Below are 18691 nucleotides of genomic sequence, written 5' to 3'. Positions count from 1 at the left end.
TTATTTTGTCAGTGGCATAAATTTGTTTCATTTCTTTTATTGTCTATATTTTCTTCACACTTCAATGTCGTTATTGTGAGAGGCCTAAGTGTATATGAACAAATCCTGCTTCTGTTGTTAATAGCATTCAACACTGCGCTAACAAGCCCATGGAGTGAAACCCGCCTTCCCTCGGTTCTTGTGGCCTTCTTTAAAGCGGGAACACTGAATGCAGCATGCTAACAGTTTCCATCACCATCAGTTAGCCATGAAGCGGTTAGCATTAGCGGTAAGAATGGAGGGTCTGAGCGGCGAAGGCAGATTTTTCCGATGCTGTGTGGCTCCCTGCAGGAATGTGCTCTTTCAGTCGCCATGGAGAGGAGACAGGGATTCTTACTGTTGCAGGACAAAGCTTAGCGCTCAATGGATGGGTTTACAGGCCCCTCATTGTAGAAGGATTAAATAAATCAAGGGCAGTTCAAACCTAGCACTAGCTCCCCTGCAGTGGTCTTTGAGCGGGCCCCAAACAGACACAAACACAAACCCAAGTCACCCCCAAAATCATTAGCATACACCTTAAGGAGGGGGCTGAACAGATGTGCGGTACACTTGGCAAATCTAGAGTATTATTTTTCCTCTCAATAGAAAACAAATACAGCGATTTAAAAGGTGAACTATGTAACCTTTCAGGAGGATCTGCCACCTGTTTGTCTCCATGGAGCTGTTATTGCATATATTGTATCAACATATCAAACTTATTTATCCTGCTTTAAACAATTATTGGCGTTTTTATTTATCAAAAATATCTTGAAACACTTGCAGTAACCAGTAACTTGGCCTTGTGGTGTCACTTGCTTGTCTCCTTGCTTTAAAGCTATACTGTGGGACATTACAGAAAAAGCAATAACTTTTTTGTTGTTTCACTTTTGTTTCGTAAGAGGAATAACCCCTTGAGAAGTTAAATTTTTATGCAGACACTACATCAGAAAAGTTACGCAGTGCTTACTTAATGTTTGCTATATTTGTTCTAGTGCTTCTTTTACTTTTCTCTTCATTCACGGTTTATTGTCAGAGTTTCGAGATGACCTTAATGTTCCAACACACTTGAGGGACCAAATCTTGGGACTGGCAATATTACATTATACACATACTTAGGCAATTCACAATGGGTAACAAATACACACAATTACAAACTAGAACACATTAATTACATGTTAAAAGTTTTAGTGGTATTAGAGAAAGATGTTACTTAAAGGGCCCATGTTAAGCTGTTTTCTGATCTATGTTATAATGTTTCCTCATCATAAACATACTCAGAGTTGTGTTTTGTTTCATTCACACATGTTTAACACACAAATCCTGCATAATTTAGACTGAGTTCTTCTCACAAACATAAAAGACTTGTGATGTTATAATACAGGAAGAGATCAACTATGTTTTTAAACCTTCACTTGAATCATTTGGATGATTTTAGCCCTGAAACTGCCAAACTCTACTCAAAAAAAAAAAAAGGTAAAAGGTGGCTGTTCATTTGAAAACTACTTCTTCATGACAAGGTTGATTAGAGCATTTTGAGCTTTGGAGATGATGACAGCCTAATAATGCAGGATTACTCAAACATGCGCAAATGAAAGAAAACACAACTCTGGATATGTTTTCGATGAAGTAATGACATTATAACATGGCTTAAAGATCACAAAAGTCAACTTTAAGGACCTTTAAATAAATATGTATTTCTATGCAAGTATTTATAGGTTTACAAACTACAAATGTTAGGCCTCAAACACTGGATGCATCACCTCACCATCATGAACTGTCACAGAACATTTCCCTTTTCAGTTTCCTTTGCGTGAGATGCTAAACTCCACAGAGAAATGATTTGTGAATCAGTTCACAATATAACAATGGGTACTTTTACATGGCCAGTAAAAATCAGATAACGAGAATAACCAGACAATCCAATAATTAGATCTGATTATTGCTGTGTGTTCACATACACAAAAGAAACCTGATCATCAAAAACATCTGGAGGCGTGTTCCAGTTTATCAATGCATTTTTAGAGTAACTGTAACTCAATTTAATTTTTTTTTTCTCATCTTTGCCACATGAGTTTGTGTCTCCTGCACAGGTGTGAACAATCCGAAACAAATGCGATAGCTCACATCAGATGTTAGTGTTTACGTGACATTAACATAATCTGATAACTCCACTAATCAGATAACAATCACATTTTTGGTGTGCACGTGACAGAGCTCATTGTTGCCTGCTGCTCGTCAGATCTCACACTGAGGTGGAGCCGTGGTGCATCCAGTGTGTAGGAGGCCTCAGACACAGAGTGGAGTTAGGTTTTGGTTAGGGGCAAATGAAACCACAATGTTTATTTTGCTCTACCTGAACTTATGCTGTAGTGGTTTAGCGGGTCGGCCACCCATGTACTGTCCTGTGTAACACTCTCCATCTCCAAGTCTGTGCACAGCGCCATGGACAACAGACACGAATGGAGCGATGGATGAGGATGGATGAAGACATAGAAAATCAAGAGAAAAAACAGTTGACGTTACAAACTAAAAATGTAACAGTGATTCAAATGTTAAAAACACAGTTTTGTTTAGGTCAAATTTGTTTTAAGGTTTAAAGGCGTTGTACCTGATTTTTACTATGTTAAAAATTTAGAAAAAACAAAACTGGAATTTCACCCTTGTGGGATAAATAAAACGTTCTCTTATTTTACGTATCCCTCACTTTCCCATAATTAGCGTCTTAATTTATTGCAGGGATGAGTTACGAGCATGGTAAGTTAAATGCAGACAGCACACAGCGGTTTCAAGAGATGGTTTTACAATATCTGTACTGGGCCTAGACAAACTTCGCTTAACTACACTACTGGTGAAAAGTTTTAGAACACCACACTTTCTCCAGTTTTTTACTGTTTACTGTTGACCAAAACATATTCTAAACTTTTGATTCAAGAAAGTGTCCACCTTTGGCAGATATAACAGCTAAACACACTTGTGGCTTGCCTTTTTACAACAAAAATCAAATATTCTTCAGAAAGTTCTTCCCAAGTCTATTGCAGAAGTTCCTATAAATGTGTGGCAATTGTAGGTTGTTTCACTCTTCTGTCCTGTTCATCCCAAAAACCAGCTCGATGGGGTTTAAGTCTGGAGACTGTGCTGGACACTCCATGTTTTCAAGCTTTACCATCTTGTTCTTTTTTTCTGAGGTAGTTTTGGCAGAGCTTGGACTTTTATCTTTTTTTTTTTTTAAACTTCTGGCTGTTTAGTACTTATCTTTGTACTATTTCAAGCTGTTTATTGGATGTTGGATGTTGCAATAAATAACTGGAAAAATTAGGGTGTTCTAAAACTTTTGACCGGTAGTGTACATGGACAAAAATCAGGTACAGCAACTTTAATAGAGTAAGTCAAAGACTGAAGCATTATAGCACAGTGTATATGTGTTAGTGGGCGGGTGAATGATGTGTGTATACCAACACGCACACGGAGGGAAGAGACTCCAAGAAGCAGGCTGCAGGCCAGAGCAGGGGTTGGCTGAGGCAGAGGAGTCACAGTCAGATGCAACAATCAAAGACATGTGAAAACTGTGTGCGAGTTAAACATGCACAGAGCCACTGGACACTAGCACATATTATTCATCAGTGCGCCTTTACAAACAATAAACCTTTAGTGATGTTAGTCATAAAGGCAACAAAGCAATGTTAATTTCATCACTATCATCTTTTTGCTGACTAAAAACAAAAGAAAAAATAATTGTAATGAATGATAAAAACTCTGAGTACAAGGTAATATTTTATCCAGTGAACATATTAGTACCAAATGAACCTTGAATAAATGAAAGGAACAAGTGGAGACCAGATCCAAGTTCCATTTTTCAATTCCAATTTCCAGAGCCCCAAACCAGACCATAAAAATGTCCAAGTAACACGTCTGTAATGGAATTTATCATAACTAAAATGCAAAAATATATTATTTAGTTAACTAAAACTATTATGGAGTTGATCGACTAAATTAGCATGGCATTTTCATCAACTAAAACTAGACTCGTTAAAACATGTTCTATTTTCAATGGTTAAAATTAACACTGCAACAGGGAATCTGAAGATTTACAACAAATTCGAATTAAACCATGTTTAGTCTAGTGCGAAAAGATGAAACTCTACCTGCTTTCTTTCTGTGTAATTGTATAACATGCAAAACAGTGGCAAACCCAAGCACTTTGAAAGCAAAATGGACAGGCAGGGCAGGATGACACAGGGCTTTGGTCAGGAGAGTGCTTTACTGAATTACGTGCTGTGAGCTACACAAAGGGAACCCAGCATCCTACAGACTGTTATTAATCTGGTCTTAAGTTTTAGTAATTTTCTTCACTACAAAACACATTTCAGTGCCTGAAAGTGAGTGGTATAAAGTGAGTCATATTGGATGAATCATGTTTTGGATGTGAAGGAAAATGACGTGGTCTGATTGATCTACAGTCTGGGGTTATTTCTGCACACGTGGTATTTCATCTGGATTGCACTATGCCGTTCAGTGTCAGTTCAAAGTTCAAACACACCTCATCTTTAGCTCATAGCCATAAAAGACGCACAAATATTTAACTATACGTGTCCCTAACACTCTGGGTCTGTGTCGTCTTTGAGTCATTTGCATAGTTAGCCAGTCAAGTATTAAACAGCACTTCAAAAGGAAAAGGATGACGATTACTTTTAAATACTAGGCTAGTTAAGTTTATGACATAACCTGTATGCAAATAACGAGAAATGAAGGGAAGATAGGAAAGAGAAATGCCAGTGCTACTTTCAATGTCTAAAATAAAAGCAGGAAAAGCAGAATTTCCAACTTCCATAAGTTATTTTGACCACTATTGCTACAACTAAGGTGACCACCTCAAATAGTTGATAAAGTTGAGCAGTGTGTTAAGACATGGTGGGATGGGCACAATGTTTTCTTATAAATACTATGAATAATAATATGATGTAATAAAAACGTATGATTTTTCAAAATCCTTTACAACACTGTTAGTTTGTAATATCAATAGATTACATCAGATTACAACCAGAAGGACTGGTTTTCTATGTAAATAACACAGTTTTACACCTTTCATGTGGCACTAGTGAAAAGGTGGGACATTACCTAAGGGTGCGCTCACACTTGTCCTTGTTGGGTCCAGTTGAGTCCAGCTTAGTCTTGCATTGGCTTAGTCCTGTCCTAGTCCTGGTTTAGTTCTGAATTTCATAGTCTAGTCCCAGTTTTGATATGTACAAGTGGGACAAGGGACAGGTGGTCACCACAGCTACAATTAGTAAAGATGATAAACCTCCATCTGTGATCCTGTCCTTAACACATTTCCTGATTCTGATCGAGGAGCAGTCGTACCTGGTTTTGGCACAGAGTTGGTCATAGACTGTGGCACTTTGTCATTTATGAGCTCCACACACTCACTGGGAAAGAAGCCAACCTGCGAGAAGAGAGGGAGGGACAGGCAAACAGGCAATAAGAATTCAACTTCACACCTCTTATATAGCCTAGATGTATAAAATATAGTAAATATAAAATATAACTTATACATATACACATCAGTTTAATTGTATACTCAAGGTAAGCATTTTTTGCGGCCTTGATTATTTAGATTTATATTTTTTAGATATCTTGATTACTTTTCGCAGTTTATTTTTTTGCTGTTATTATAGTTTGTACTTACATTATTAAGACTTTAATTAAGTTTTAAGGTGCAATATGTAACTTTTCTGGTGTAGGTTTTGTCACCTGTTGAAAACATTATAGGCAAGGCAATATCATCTCAATGGAGACAAAGTATGGTATTTATTTATGTATTTTGATGGAGACTAGCAGGTGAAACCTGTAGGCCAAGTTACAGGTCAGATCTGTGAAGAGGTGACCCTTCTTACAGTAATAATGTCTGTTTTTCGAGGTGTTTCTGAGTAACAAATGCAAGATAGACAGACGTTTAATGCCACACTTGGACACAAGCCAGAAAAGTTACGTAGAGCAGCTTTAAACATTGAAACTCTATTCACACTCCCTGTTGCTCCCCCATGTGAGGCCCACTATCCCAACAGTTAAACTTGATAGTACACTCATGACAGTAAACGCAGCCAGATGTTGCCCAGTCCACCCCTGCACACTACATACTACCCCCAACTGGCCAGTGGTGGTTCTGCAGTTTTAAAACAATAATATGTGCAGTGGTTAATATGATGAAAAGCTTATAGTGCATTTGTGTAATGTCTAAATAAAAGACTGCATAAAAGGGCATTTCTTGCTCGTGTGAAACAGTAGGGCACAGAGAGAGAGAGCTGTTAGTACCAGCACACTGCTCTGCGTGGGCAACAGGCCAAAACAAACACAGGGGCTGCTGCCTGTGAAACCTACTACAGAGGTCACATGGGGGTCACACCATTTCAGCGTATTGTCTGTGTTCAATAAAACCTGTATATGGGTCATTCCACATCAGTGCATTTTATGTCCCAAAGAAATTAATCATAACATTTCCATCAAAGCTAATTTTTAGAAGGTGAAAAGAGAATTTAGGCAGTTTTGTTTTATATCCAATAATTTAAAACCCCTTTAAATAATAGTCAAGCAATTAAAATATAATTTGTTTTTGAGCTTGTCCCTAAACAGTGGCTTTGAACTACCTAACATGGATAAGTAATTTTTGTTGACTACCGATTTTGAAAGTCAATCCTATTAAAAAATTAAACAGGGAAGTTAGAGGTGGTTAGAAAAAAGAATTTTAATATGCAAATTAAATATGCAAAATTAAATTTTTCATAGCTGAAAAGGCATCAGTTTTGTGGAATGACCTACATACTTGTCTGTATAGTGACGTAAGGATCCCATTCCACTTTATTGGCTAAAGGGAGAATATCTAGGCAGGCACTATATTATGAAAGTTAAGTTATAATGTATGTTTATTATATTTTCAACACGGGTTTAACTGATTAAAAATACTTGATTTTTGTTTTACTGTAACTCTTCTGCTGGTCGACTGCACATCTGTACCAAAAATATTTTAAAAGCAATTCTGATTCTGATAAAATCCCCACTGGAATCCTCAAAGAGGGAACTGCTGCTGCTACAAAGTTCAGCCCTTTAAGTGTGAGACAGTAAAACTACTTTCCACAGTAGGTGAAGGCATTCATGTTTGATGTGCTCAAAAACACTGTGACTCAGAAAGAGAGAAGATTTGTTTTAGAGTTTATCTTTGTCATTGAAGTTTTCTAAAGCGCACACCTGAAATCCATGTTTGCCCCTCCACCATGTGGTGTCTTCCTTCGGAGGCATGTCAATCACAGACACGATGTCGCCCACCTGCAGAGCCACACGGGGGAGAAAGATGAGTTAACAGAGCCACAGTTTCTATTGGGAGCACTGATTGCAGAAACTGGGGCACTTTCTAGTAAGGGTTGGCAGCCCCAGTGATTTGCATAGAGTTCTAGTGTAAAAAAATCCCTATTCAGCTGCTGAGCTGTTCACAGTCGACATTTGTATCGGAAAAACAGATCTCAGCGTTTCCGCTCATCACTTATCACTGCCTGAGTCTCCTGAATCCTTTACATTCTTTTGTATTTAGCACAAGAGAAAAGTAGGAATAGAGAGTGTGATGTAATCTTTCTGACCTCAAAGGACAGTTCATCAGAGGCCTGGGCGATGTATCGTTTAATGACATGAGCAGCAGCTATAGCTGGAACATTGATGGATGACTCTTCATGGACCAATAGATGGTTCCCTTTATTGTCGACCTGGGAAATAGACCAATAAACATATTTCACCCTCTGGTTTTCATCATCTTTTATTCTGACATAAATATGCAAAAGAGAATAATAAAGTGCTCATATAGTGAAATAGAGGACTATTCCCAATCCCGCCTCACCTCCATCCATGTGAGCGCTGGCCCACAGTTGATTTTGTTGTCAGCGATGGCTGAGAGCCGCGAGAGGTACGCCAACAACATCTGGGAAACTGACTAAAGAGAAGACAGCACATAGGGTCTTTACATTAGCCAAGAGCCATATGAGCCATACAGTACAGAGTGTATGCAGTCCTCCTGTGGTCATGTTGACAGACTATTTTAAACTGTCAATAAGCAGAGAAATGGTGATTCCAGGCATATTTGAGATCAGATTACTTTTCAGCCACAGCAGTTGGTGAAGCTTTTATTCCCCAACACAATAGTCCCAAGAGACAAACAGGTTTCACCAGTTCACTTTATACCTCGACATTCTTTTAGTCTCATTTGGACATAAAGGTTTGGGCCACTCCAGTTTTCATTTCACACACTCAACAACAATATCAGGTTTGCATTCTACAAACATCCCTTTGACAGACCTAGTGCAACCTGAACTGAGGTCATCAGGGGTGAAAAATGTGTAGCATTGTTTTGTACTCATTATAATATTACTACAATATGAACTTGATGACTGTGATGGTATCATCCTCTCAAAAAGGGGAAGGTAAGAGACAGTTTCCTCAGTTAATAACATGGTATTCTCATGAGAAATATCTAAAATTCAAACATGTTGAAATTGACCATTTCTATTCTGGACACTTGAGCTCACTGTATTACAAAAAAACTCAGCATTTTATTTTAACTGCCCCCATCTGTATTACATATTATTAGCATTTAGTATTTTGATGTTGGGCTGTTCTTGGTCAACTAAAGACATGTCCTGCCGATCGATTAGAAGAGTAAAATGTTTAGAAAAGTGCTACATAAATAAAATGATTTATTATTGATAGAAAGGGGCATGTTAAAACTATTACACATCTTTACACTCACAAAATGCACTCAGAAAGCTACAACTGCATGGGACGTCATGCAAAAACAATGATTTAAACTGAAAAGTTAATAGGAAACAAAGTATTCATAAGCAGATTCACTTACAAATCTTCAAGTAACTCGATCCATAGCTTCTTCTTTCTAATGTCCCACATAAATTCTTATAGTCTAAACACAATAACTAGTTGACTAATACAAATAATCAAATAAACGACTAAACTACTACAGTCCTCTTGTGTTGTGAAGCAATGACAGATTCAGAGCTTACTTCTGATTGGTCGGTCAGACTGTCCACTCGGGGTAACTCAGGCAGCTGGGAGAAGCGGCGGTCGTAGATACAGAGGTGCAGATGTTTATCCAGGACTCGGAAATCCTCATAGCTGCGCTTCACAATCCAGCTCCGACCCTACGAATATGACAAATACATAAATGAATGTAGCACTTTGCGATACTCCAACAATAATTCAAACAGAGCACCAGTGTAAAACTAGAGCAAATAAATGAGCACTTTAAATAACTCGCACAACAAATCTCTATGAGAACTGCTTTGCACTGTTGTAGGGCTGCAAAATGAATCACAATTGAGTTGAAATAGCAATTTGAATGGACGCAGTTAGCAAATGACAAAGGCTGCAACTTTGAAGGACCATAATTTCCTCTACAAAAACTAAATATTGTGTCATACTCTGCATAAAACTGGTATCCCTGTAGTTTAGTTTAATTCATACTTCCCTCTTTTTGTCAATTCTTCTGGACAGATTTAAATTGTTCTCTTTAAACCAAATCCTCTTATTAAAACATAATCTAATACTTATATACTATCTAATATTGCAATTAGATATTTTTCCCAAATCTTTCATTAAGTCTTAAACTGTTCTTGCTCATATTGTAGAAATTATATATACTACACTGTTTTTTCTTCTATTTATAATGTTTCTTCACAAAAAACATACCTGGAGTTGTGTTTCATTCACACATTAACACACAAATCCTGCATATTTAGTCTGAGTTTTTCTCTCAAACGGTAAGCACTGTGTTCCACCTTGTGATGTCATGTGGTAATACAGTAAGTGCTGCACTGTGTTTTTAAACTCAGTAGAATCATTTAGATAATTTCAGCCCTGCAACTGCCAGTCTCTACTTAACAAATGGCAAAAGATGGAGAGATGTACACAGAATAATAATAAAAGATTACGGAAATGTGTGAATGAAACAAAACATAACCCCAGATATGTTTGAGGGGGTAACAACATTCTAACATGACTTAAAACACACAAGAGTCAGTTCTGTGAAATGTAGGCCCTTTAAATTCATCCAGCCATCCATCTATTTTCTTTCAATTATCTGACCTTTAAATTTATCCATTCTATTTCTATCAAACACCTTACTGAGCGCATATACATGCACATCAGTATCCTGGTTATTAGCCATATCCCGGTAATAGTAGTATTCGGGATACTGTGTATACATGCCACAGTATCCCGGTTACCATCAGAATATACCAGCTAGAGTATCCCAGTTTCTCATAACCAGGATACTGCTTTATTCAGGATACTGAAACTGGAATACTGCGTATACCCGATCGGGATACTGATGTGCATGTATATGCACTCATTATTTGCATGCCTTTATTTTATGTTATCATTCTTTATGTTCACTATTACTATTCCTTGTTTTATGTTGTACCATATCACCAAAGCAAGTACCTAGTTTGTAAATTGTGTTCACTGGCAATGACAATAAAACTTCTGGCCTTGTCCCAGGCTTTAGATGTGCTATGGCCTTCAAATTTTTATAGACACATTCATTATATATTTGGTGCACCTCAGTGAATACAGTGTCACCTTCAAACTATTGCAGAAGCCTATTTCTGATTATGTGTACATCATTCTACTGTGAACCCACATGTTTTCAGTGTTTATACAAGACACGTCCCACTTTTACAGGATGTTTATTATGGCATAAATTCAAACAATGGGCAAATAAAAGAATGCGGTCTCTCTGTGAAGTTAGAGTTGTGCTGAATGATTTGGGGAAAAATATCCAATAGTGATTTTTTATTTTTTTTTACAAGCATTGCCACAAGACTTGTGATTTCTTTTGATACTAGAGTGCTGTTCAAGTTCACATTTTAAATCAAGAAGAACTGACAAAAAGACAAACCAAAAATTCAACACGTTTTGGAGAGATCAAACTACAGGGTTAGCAATTTTTTGTTTGTGGAAGTGAATTGATTTGCCAATGCAGTTATTCCTTCGTTGTGAAGTTGGAGTTGACGTTCATTCATTGCAGTAATTACTATTTTAAGTTTACTTTGCAGCAACTGCTAATAAAAAGTGATATATAAATAAAGGGGAATGGACTGGAGTATTTCAAATAGTACTTCAGTGTATTATCAGAGACACCGCTGGGAGAACTGTGTAGACATGGGGAACTCTCTGCCTCCCTGCCCCACTTTAAAATCATGTCTCTAGTTGTGGTCCCTCTGAGCCAGTGGAAATGATTCAATCTTTCTGTGCTACTTTCTGTGTTTAATAGTCAAAAATCTCTCCCCTTAAAAGACAATTTTTTGGACCGGTTAAACAAGAAAGGGTTTGAATTTAGCAATTTTCCAGTGGTTACGAGACAGAGGTGCTGCCAAGTGCGGAGAGGGAGAGAACTCAGGCGTTGCCAAGGTCACTCAAAGGAAACAGGATCTTTGCAGAGGAATGCATGAAACCCCATCAAAAATGCCACTGGAGGAGATTAGGCTTCACCAGCTGAGGAGCATGTACAGGCTGGCTACGGAAAATCTGACAAATCTACAACATGTAAACATAATATCTAATTACGTTTTCTTTTTGGATAAACATTTGCGATTTATGTTTTAATAATAGGATTCTGTATAAAGTTCATATTTTAAACATGTCCAGAAGAATTGATGAAAGGCTGAAATATGAACTGACAAACTAATACAAAAATCACATTTCAGAGAATGTTTGTACAGATCTAAATTACAGATTTAGCAGCTTTTATGCAGAATATGACAAGATGTTTTGTAGTTTATTAAGGAAATTATGGTCATTTAAATATTTGATAATTGCCTCCAGTCAAATCGCGATTTCGATTCAGTCACAATTAATCTTGCAGTACTAGTAAACATATTGTACAGTTGAGGTATTTTAAAGGTACACTAAGTAACTTTTTTGGTGGAGGGTTCTGCCACCTGCTTGTCTCCATAGAATAGCATTTAAGAATAGCATTTAACTTATCTATCTAGCATTTATTCAATTACAGGTGTTTTATTGTTTATGAGAAATATGCATTATTTCAGTATTTCCATTTCACCTCTCCACAGATCTGACTTTAAATTGGCCTGATGGTGTCACCTGCTTCTCACAATAGTTTAAAACTGTACTGTGGAGCATTCCAGGCAAAGTAATAAAAGTTACACCTTTAAGATAGCCAAGAAAACTACATCATAAATGCAAACATCTATTTACTCTGAAATTACTTCATAATCCCAGAAACAAATAACTTACTGCCAGCGAAGCCTAATATCATAAATTGCTTTGTTCAGCTCAATATGTAGTTGGAAGCCTTCATTTTAAAGTCTTAACACACCAAACCCCTTTCATTTTCCATTCAGCACCACAGTCCTGGCAATCATCCATGACTCCATTTAATTCAGTCCCAAATTCCCACATAACTTGGATTTTTTGTAATAAGTAAGGGAGGCTGTGAGGTGTTAGAAAATGTCTGAAATTGAGCCTGCACTCAACACTGCATAACTAAACAGGTTACACAGAGCCAACCTTAGAGCAGTGGTTCCCAAATGTGGGGCATGAGGCACTAAGATGAAGAGCCACGAGATGATCTCAAGATATAACTTTGAAATTACAACACTGTATTTAATACATTCTCAACATTAATCAATAATCTATAAGATATTAAAATAAACAATACTAAAACACATTGAAATTATTATTGCTTTCAGTTTCATTCTGCAGTGGGGGTCGCAAGTGCATTACATGGTTATTTTGGAAGTCCTGAGCTAAAACACTTGGGAACCCCAACTTTAGAGTATAGGCTCAATACATTTTTGTGAAATTTTAATACAATGAGGTGAGGGGGAGGCTGGATGTAAGTTAGGATTAATTGCAATCATAAAACTCTGCATAAAAGTGCTAAAACAAGTTCTTAAATGTGATTCTAGTCTTAGTTTGTCAGTTCATATTTCAGTTGTTTTGTGAATTCTTCCTATTATTAAAACATAAATTCCAAATCTAATCGCAATGCTTGCCAGAAATATCACAATTAGATCTTCTTTCCCAAATCGTTCAGCCTTAGGTTAGACTTAGACAAACTTTATTGAGCCACATGGGAAATAAGAAAAAGACATTGAAGAACTGGCCTAACTTTACCTGGCAGTAAATATGAACTAGGTAGACCAGCTCCTTGGATTCATAGCCGTTGCGGGTCACTTCGCACTGTTCATCCCCGAGGGACAACTGTAAAACACAAACAATACAAAGGGTCAGATTCATAAAAGAAAAACATGTTTTAATTTCCGAGGACAAAAAAAGAACATTTAATTATAACACTTCCTCTTGCACGTGCGGGCTCATTTCCTTATTAAGGAAATACAATACCCCTTTCCTGTGTGTAGACTGCAGTGTGTCACGTGGAATATTTGGTTCATAGTCAAATGTCCTGGGGTGTCATTTATAAAACTTTACATGGAATTCTTATTAAAAGTCTATGTACGGACTAGTGTGTCATAATATTAAAATTTAGTTTCGATACTAAGGAATCCACTCCATACTTGATACCCATTATGACACCACAAAGATAAAAATATTCCTTTTTTAGTAATAGAATGTTACAGAATAATAGTACTTGCTTTATCTTGGCATGAGGTCTTACGTTTGTTTTGATAAAGCTCAAAATCATACTAAAACTGTATAGAAAAGCATACATTTTGTCCTGGTAATGTGATTTTTTTTTGCTTCAGTATTTGCTTGAATGAGTATCTAGTTTTGATCTTAGTTTTAGTGTTGATCTAGTATCAGATTTTCACTACTTTGGACAACAAAACAAAACTCAATTATTTCTCATTTCTCTCAGCACTGATCGCTTTTCACATTATCTCTGAAATTCTGACACAAAGTTCAGAGTTTGCATGCTCATTTGCACGTTATGTCATCTTTTTATAGATCACTAATGTACCATAGAAAGTCATATTTTGTTTGTACAGGGTTTATAAATGAGATCCCTGTTCATTAAGGTCATATAATTTAAAAAGCAAAACAGCAAGTGGAAGTGCAGTGTTTCCAATTAATATGAGACTATGGTGGCGCCCCATAGTCTAAAATTCTCCCCTGAAGTCTAAAAACAACCTGGACAATATTGACTTCACTAAATTACACTTTGTTTCCTATTCCACAAGCAAAAGGGTAAAAATGATTATTTTTAGATTAAAGATGGACAATGAGAAACATTAATCTCAAAGGATGAAAAAAAAAAAATCAAATTCAAATTAAAAACTATTGTGTTGGAATACTGGAAGTGTATTTGAACTGAAAAAGCATTTTGTTCATTATGGCTGAGTGGTATATACTAGTACAAAAAATACAAAAACTTCAAAAGTGTAATTTCCCAGATTTAGAGTTCAATACAAAATGGAAATAATCCTTCATTATGATCTGTTTTTATTATAATTAGTTTACACTGCTCATACAAGAACTGAAACAGACTGACAGCTTGAAAGACCATTATATTATGGAAAAGTGTAACATGGAGCAAAACTAAACAGAGGCTAGTGAAAATAAATAGCTCAGCTTAAGATGATAATTATACACATGAGTTCCAAGTGGAGCACTGCTGACCGCCCACATGTTGATGAAATATAGATGAGGAAACGCGGATGGAGCTGGAAAACGTTGGCACAACTCACATCTGCTTCAAAACAAGATCGGAAAACGAACAGACGGCTTGATGGAAAAAGGGACAGGTGGCAGGTGCTTTTGGAAATCTGAGAATTCCGAACCACCACAATGCCAAATTACCTGTCAAGAAACTTCAAACCTGATACTAGTTTTCCATTTTCCACCGAAAATGTATTGACAAAGGCAATGCAGATGGCTTGCTGAAGCGGAAAAGTGGGTAGATCTTTTCTCCCCTGACCATTGTACAATTGGACAAAGGGAAGTACTTTTACTGAAAACCTGAGACTGGAGAGCACTAAAAGATCCAGTACTGCAATGTCACAGAGAGAGGTACATGGAAGCGCTCAGTTCCCATTAACAGCATTCTCATGTATTGAATGCCCTTGATGGAGAGGCAGTGGTGACATGTTTTTAAGGCTACAACTCACAAATACTATCAAGTCAGCAAATATTTTTATTAGTCAAGTGATTTATTACAATTTTAAAACAAAATAAAATGTTCAAATTTGGTGACTGAAGGCTTCTAAATAGAGAATATAGTCTAAAAACTATTATTGGCCAGTTAGTCAACCAGTCACAATAATTCTGACAAATCATTATAATACATGTTTGTCCAAATTCTTCAGCTTTAAGAGTCCTTGCAAATATTGGGAGTATTTCAAAATGTAGTATTTTAGGGCTACATGATTTTGACACAAATCAGAGTACTACATAGATTAGATTTGCAATATACGTTTAAAAAGTAGGATTCTGAGCGTATGTAGTAAACAACTCCTGGAGGAATCTAAAATATCAATAAACCAATGCAAGAATCTAATGCATTTCACATGTTGTAAAGGTCTAGACTACAGGTGCAAGAATTTCCAATCAAAAAGCTGTTGTATAAAAACAGTACATTTTGTTCTTTGTAGAGGACAATCTATTATCTAAACTATAGCAGCCTTTGTGATTTCATTATTATGCCAACTTGAACTGAGATTTCAATTTGATTGTGATATATTGTGCATATTCCATTGCACTGACTTGATGAACGCTACTTGATTACAAACAATAACTTATATATAATGAATAAGAAGACCGACTAAATCAGTTGTTTGAAACTCAAGAAAGGAAGGAAAATAAATCCACATGATGAAAAAGGAGCAAAAGTGAAGCAGCACTGAAGACACTCTCTAAAGCAAAGCAGTGATGGATTACAACCTTACTGCATTATTTATGAACAGTTCTCCCGACCTCGAAACCTCGTGGAAATATTTCATGACATAATTTAAAAGCAATTAAAAGTGACAGTAATTTTGTTATGGCTGTCAAAATATATGGATTAGCTGTTGGAAGTTGCAGTGGTAAGTAGCGGTATTATATAAGGAACAATAGAAGTAGAGCCAGGAGCACAGCATGCTCTATTGCTATAGCAGCTTCATGCTATTATCATGGTAGACTGCTGCATAAGGTAAATACATGAACTACTGTATTTTCGCAGTTATGGAAAGAACAACACAAGCGTTCTGTTTTTAGCCTGTATTTTCACCAAATTACCACTTATAAAGAAACCATGCTGTGTAGCCCTTAACTTAGTGGCATACCAGACAGGCTTTCCATCGCAGTACGAGCACAATAACATGCTATACTCATCATGTGTCCACTACATGAATACTGCTTCACTGGACACAGCAAAAGACAAAGAAAACTGTAATATTTTGAAGATTAGGATTGCACAATGTAGGAAATTGCATTGTGATTTGGTAAAGTATAGTGATATTAATCATAAATTCCGATTTGATTTATTTTTGTATAGCCTGAAATGACAACAACAGTCACAATGTTATCAGTTATGAAAACAAAAATGTACATAAGTCACTGGTGTCAAAATAAAACTTAACAGAGACAAAACCAGCACTGAATGAATGCTATTTAACTTACGTCATTTTCATTTTAAAAACACTACATTTCTGTGATGTTATTGAGAAATATTTCATTGCGAAATCAGTTATTGCGTGATACTTTTGATACTTTTACGATGTTTTGTGCAGCTCTATTGGAGACCTAGAATAAAAATGGGAAGACAGTGCGAAGGAAAGAAGTTAAATACTGAAAAACTGATGTGTCCTCATCCTAGATCTGTGTCTCTTTTTGGCAAAATCACATTAAACATGAATGGGTGGTCTGGGATCCCTTTGTTTACACTGGTAGCACTATCCTTAACTGAAACACAAAAGCGCGTTCGTGGTAGTTAGGGTTATTCCCAAAACGTACAAAAGTCAGATGTAGACAGATGTTAAGTTGCTCTGAACAAAGCACTGTGTTGAGGAGGGATTTCCTTAGCAGTATGGCAGACTAATTAAATAAGTCTAGCAGGAAGACAAGCTCTGCAGTGTACATGTAAGTCCATATAAAGTAGCAAAACTCTTATTGTTGATTTTTTTAGATAACCATTTTACTATCTGTCCAGAGGCTACTGATGAAAAATAGCATTCTGACTAACTCTGAAGAAGTCTGTTAGAAATACTGCTTAGTGCACACTCTCCCACTTCAATAAACTAAATTAAGAAATAAACATACTTCATACTCACAGTGAAGATTAGTCTGGCTGCTTGTTATAGCTCGTACTCTTTGCAATGGGCTCCACTTTGCCCCCGCCTTAACCCCCTCAGCACCTGTCCATAGGATCTATCTCAAGTGTGAAGTGAACATCCCATCTTGCAGAGTCCAGTTTCCTTCTAACCCACGACACAATCTCTGCGCTGGACGTAAATGTCAGCTCTCCACTTTCTCTCATGTACACACTGCTTCCAATGGCACAGAGAGAGGACTACAGAATCAGCAGTAGCAGGCAGTAGCATTAGCAGATGAGAAATGCAGGACTGGAGTATTCCTCAGTAGGACAGCTTCCATGTTTCTTAGTTTTTTCCCAAGTGCATCCTGGTTTTGTTGCGTTTATGAGGACTTTTAATGATCCAGACAAAATCCAAGTAGTGTCTTTCTTTTGCGGACCACTTTCTTTTTCGACCTTAGCGTCTGCTTTGCGCCACATGCTATTCTCTCCCCCCTTTTTCTCGTCCTCTCCACTGTCTGACAGGCTGCTGCTGGTTCCACCCCTCCCCCCTCTCTCCTCCTCCACCCCACCACCCCGCAACCCCCCCACTTCTCTGGTTTGGTACGATCCCGGGACAAAGAGCAGGGATGGACAGAGTGCGGGAGAACAGAGGAAAAGGGCAGGAGGTAACAGAAAATATAATAAAGGGAGGGAGGGGGTGTAATTTAGCTGTGAAAGGGTAGTGCTCTTAGGTGGAGGTTTAGTCTGGCCGGGCAGTGGTTTATGGGACAGCAGAGCTAATGTGCAGACAAGGCTAAAATCAGAGGACAAATCCTACACAATTCATCAAATCTGACAAGAATTCAGATCAAATTTTTTTTCTACACAATCATACTTTACAGATTTAAACATAGTCCAGTAAGTTAGCGGGAAGATATGTCTGTACTGTAACCACAAGCCACAGCTGCTCTGGGGTAGGAGGCGAAAGTGAGGCTGTCCAACTGCACCATCGGTCCCTCTGACCACCACAAATCCCTCACACACATTCGTTGAAAGCGCCTTGCCCAAATACACAACTACAGCTATCAGGTTTGATCTATTGACCTTTGAGTTGGTGGATGTTTCCTAAATATAATTAAGCAACATGGCAGTACTAATTTTTTCATTTGGTGTACAGTGAAATTTTGAGAGGAGAGATGTAGCCCTAACCAAAATATCGTGATATTGTATCGTCAAAGTTCTCACAATAATATCGTGGACCATCACAATATATCGAATTACAAGTGTCTTTGCTTAAATTAAGAGTTATGGTGCAGCAATAGCTAAAAAAAAAAAAAGACAGAGGGAACTACATAGACCATGATCCTTTGCTCCATTTCAGTGAAGACCACAAGAAGAAATAACAGTTCTAAGCACTTTTAAGTCTTA

The 18691-nt window shown here is 37.2% G+C and overlaps 1 protein-coding gene across 1 annotated transcript in view; it reads right to left on the bottom strand.

Annotated features, from left to right (window-relative positions):
* arhgap32b (Rho GTPase activating protein 32b) overlaps positions 1 to 18691 on the bottom strand; it is a 79395-nt gene that overhangs the window by 26346 nt on the left and 34358 nt on the right. The window contains exons 5-12 of the mRNA XM_055148583.1: positions 13207 to 13293; positions 9072 to 9209; positions 7898 to 7990; positions 7644 to 7766; positions 7258 to 7335; positions 5377 to 5458; positions 3481 to 3531; positions 2372 to 2446 (exon numbers count right to left, since the gene is read on the bottom strand). Coding sequence (XP_055004558.1) covers positions 2372 to 2446; positions 3481 to 3531; positions 5377 to 5458; positions 7258 to 7335; positions 7644 to 7766; positions 7898 to 7990; positions 9072 to 9209; positions 13207 to 13293 — 727 coding nt within the window. The remainder of the gene's footprint in view (positions 1 to 2371; positions 2447 to 3480; positions 3532 to 5376; positions 5459 to 7257; positions 7336 to 7643; positions 7767 to 7897; positions 7991 to 9071; positions 9210 to 13206; positions 13294 to 18691) is intronic.

This window comes from Boleophthalmus pectinirostris, unplaced genomic scaffold (genome assembly GCF_026225935.1).
Source record: "Boleophthalmus pectinirostris isolate CB_2022bp ecotype Guang Dong unplaced genomic scaffold, ASM2622593v1 HiC_scaffold_12, whole genome shotgun sequence".
NCBI lineage: Eukaryota > Metazoa > Chordata > Actinopteri > Gobiiformes > Gobiidae > Boleophthalmus > Boleophthalmus pectinirostris.
The sequence above is the reverse complement of the archived record's forward strand: the minus strand, read 5'-3'. Positions and strand labels throughout refer to the sequence as shown.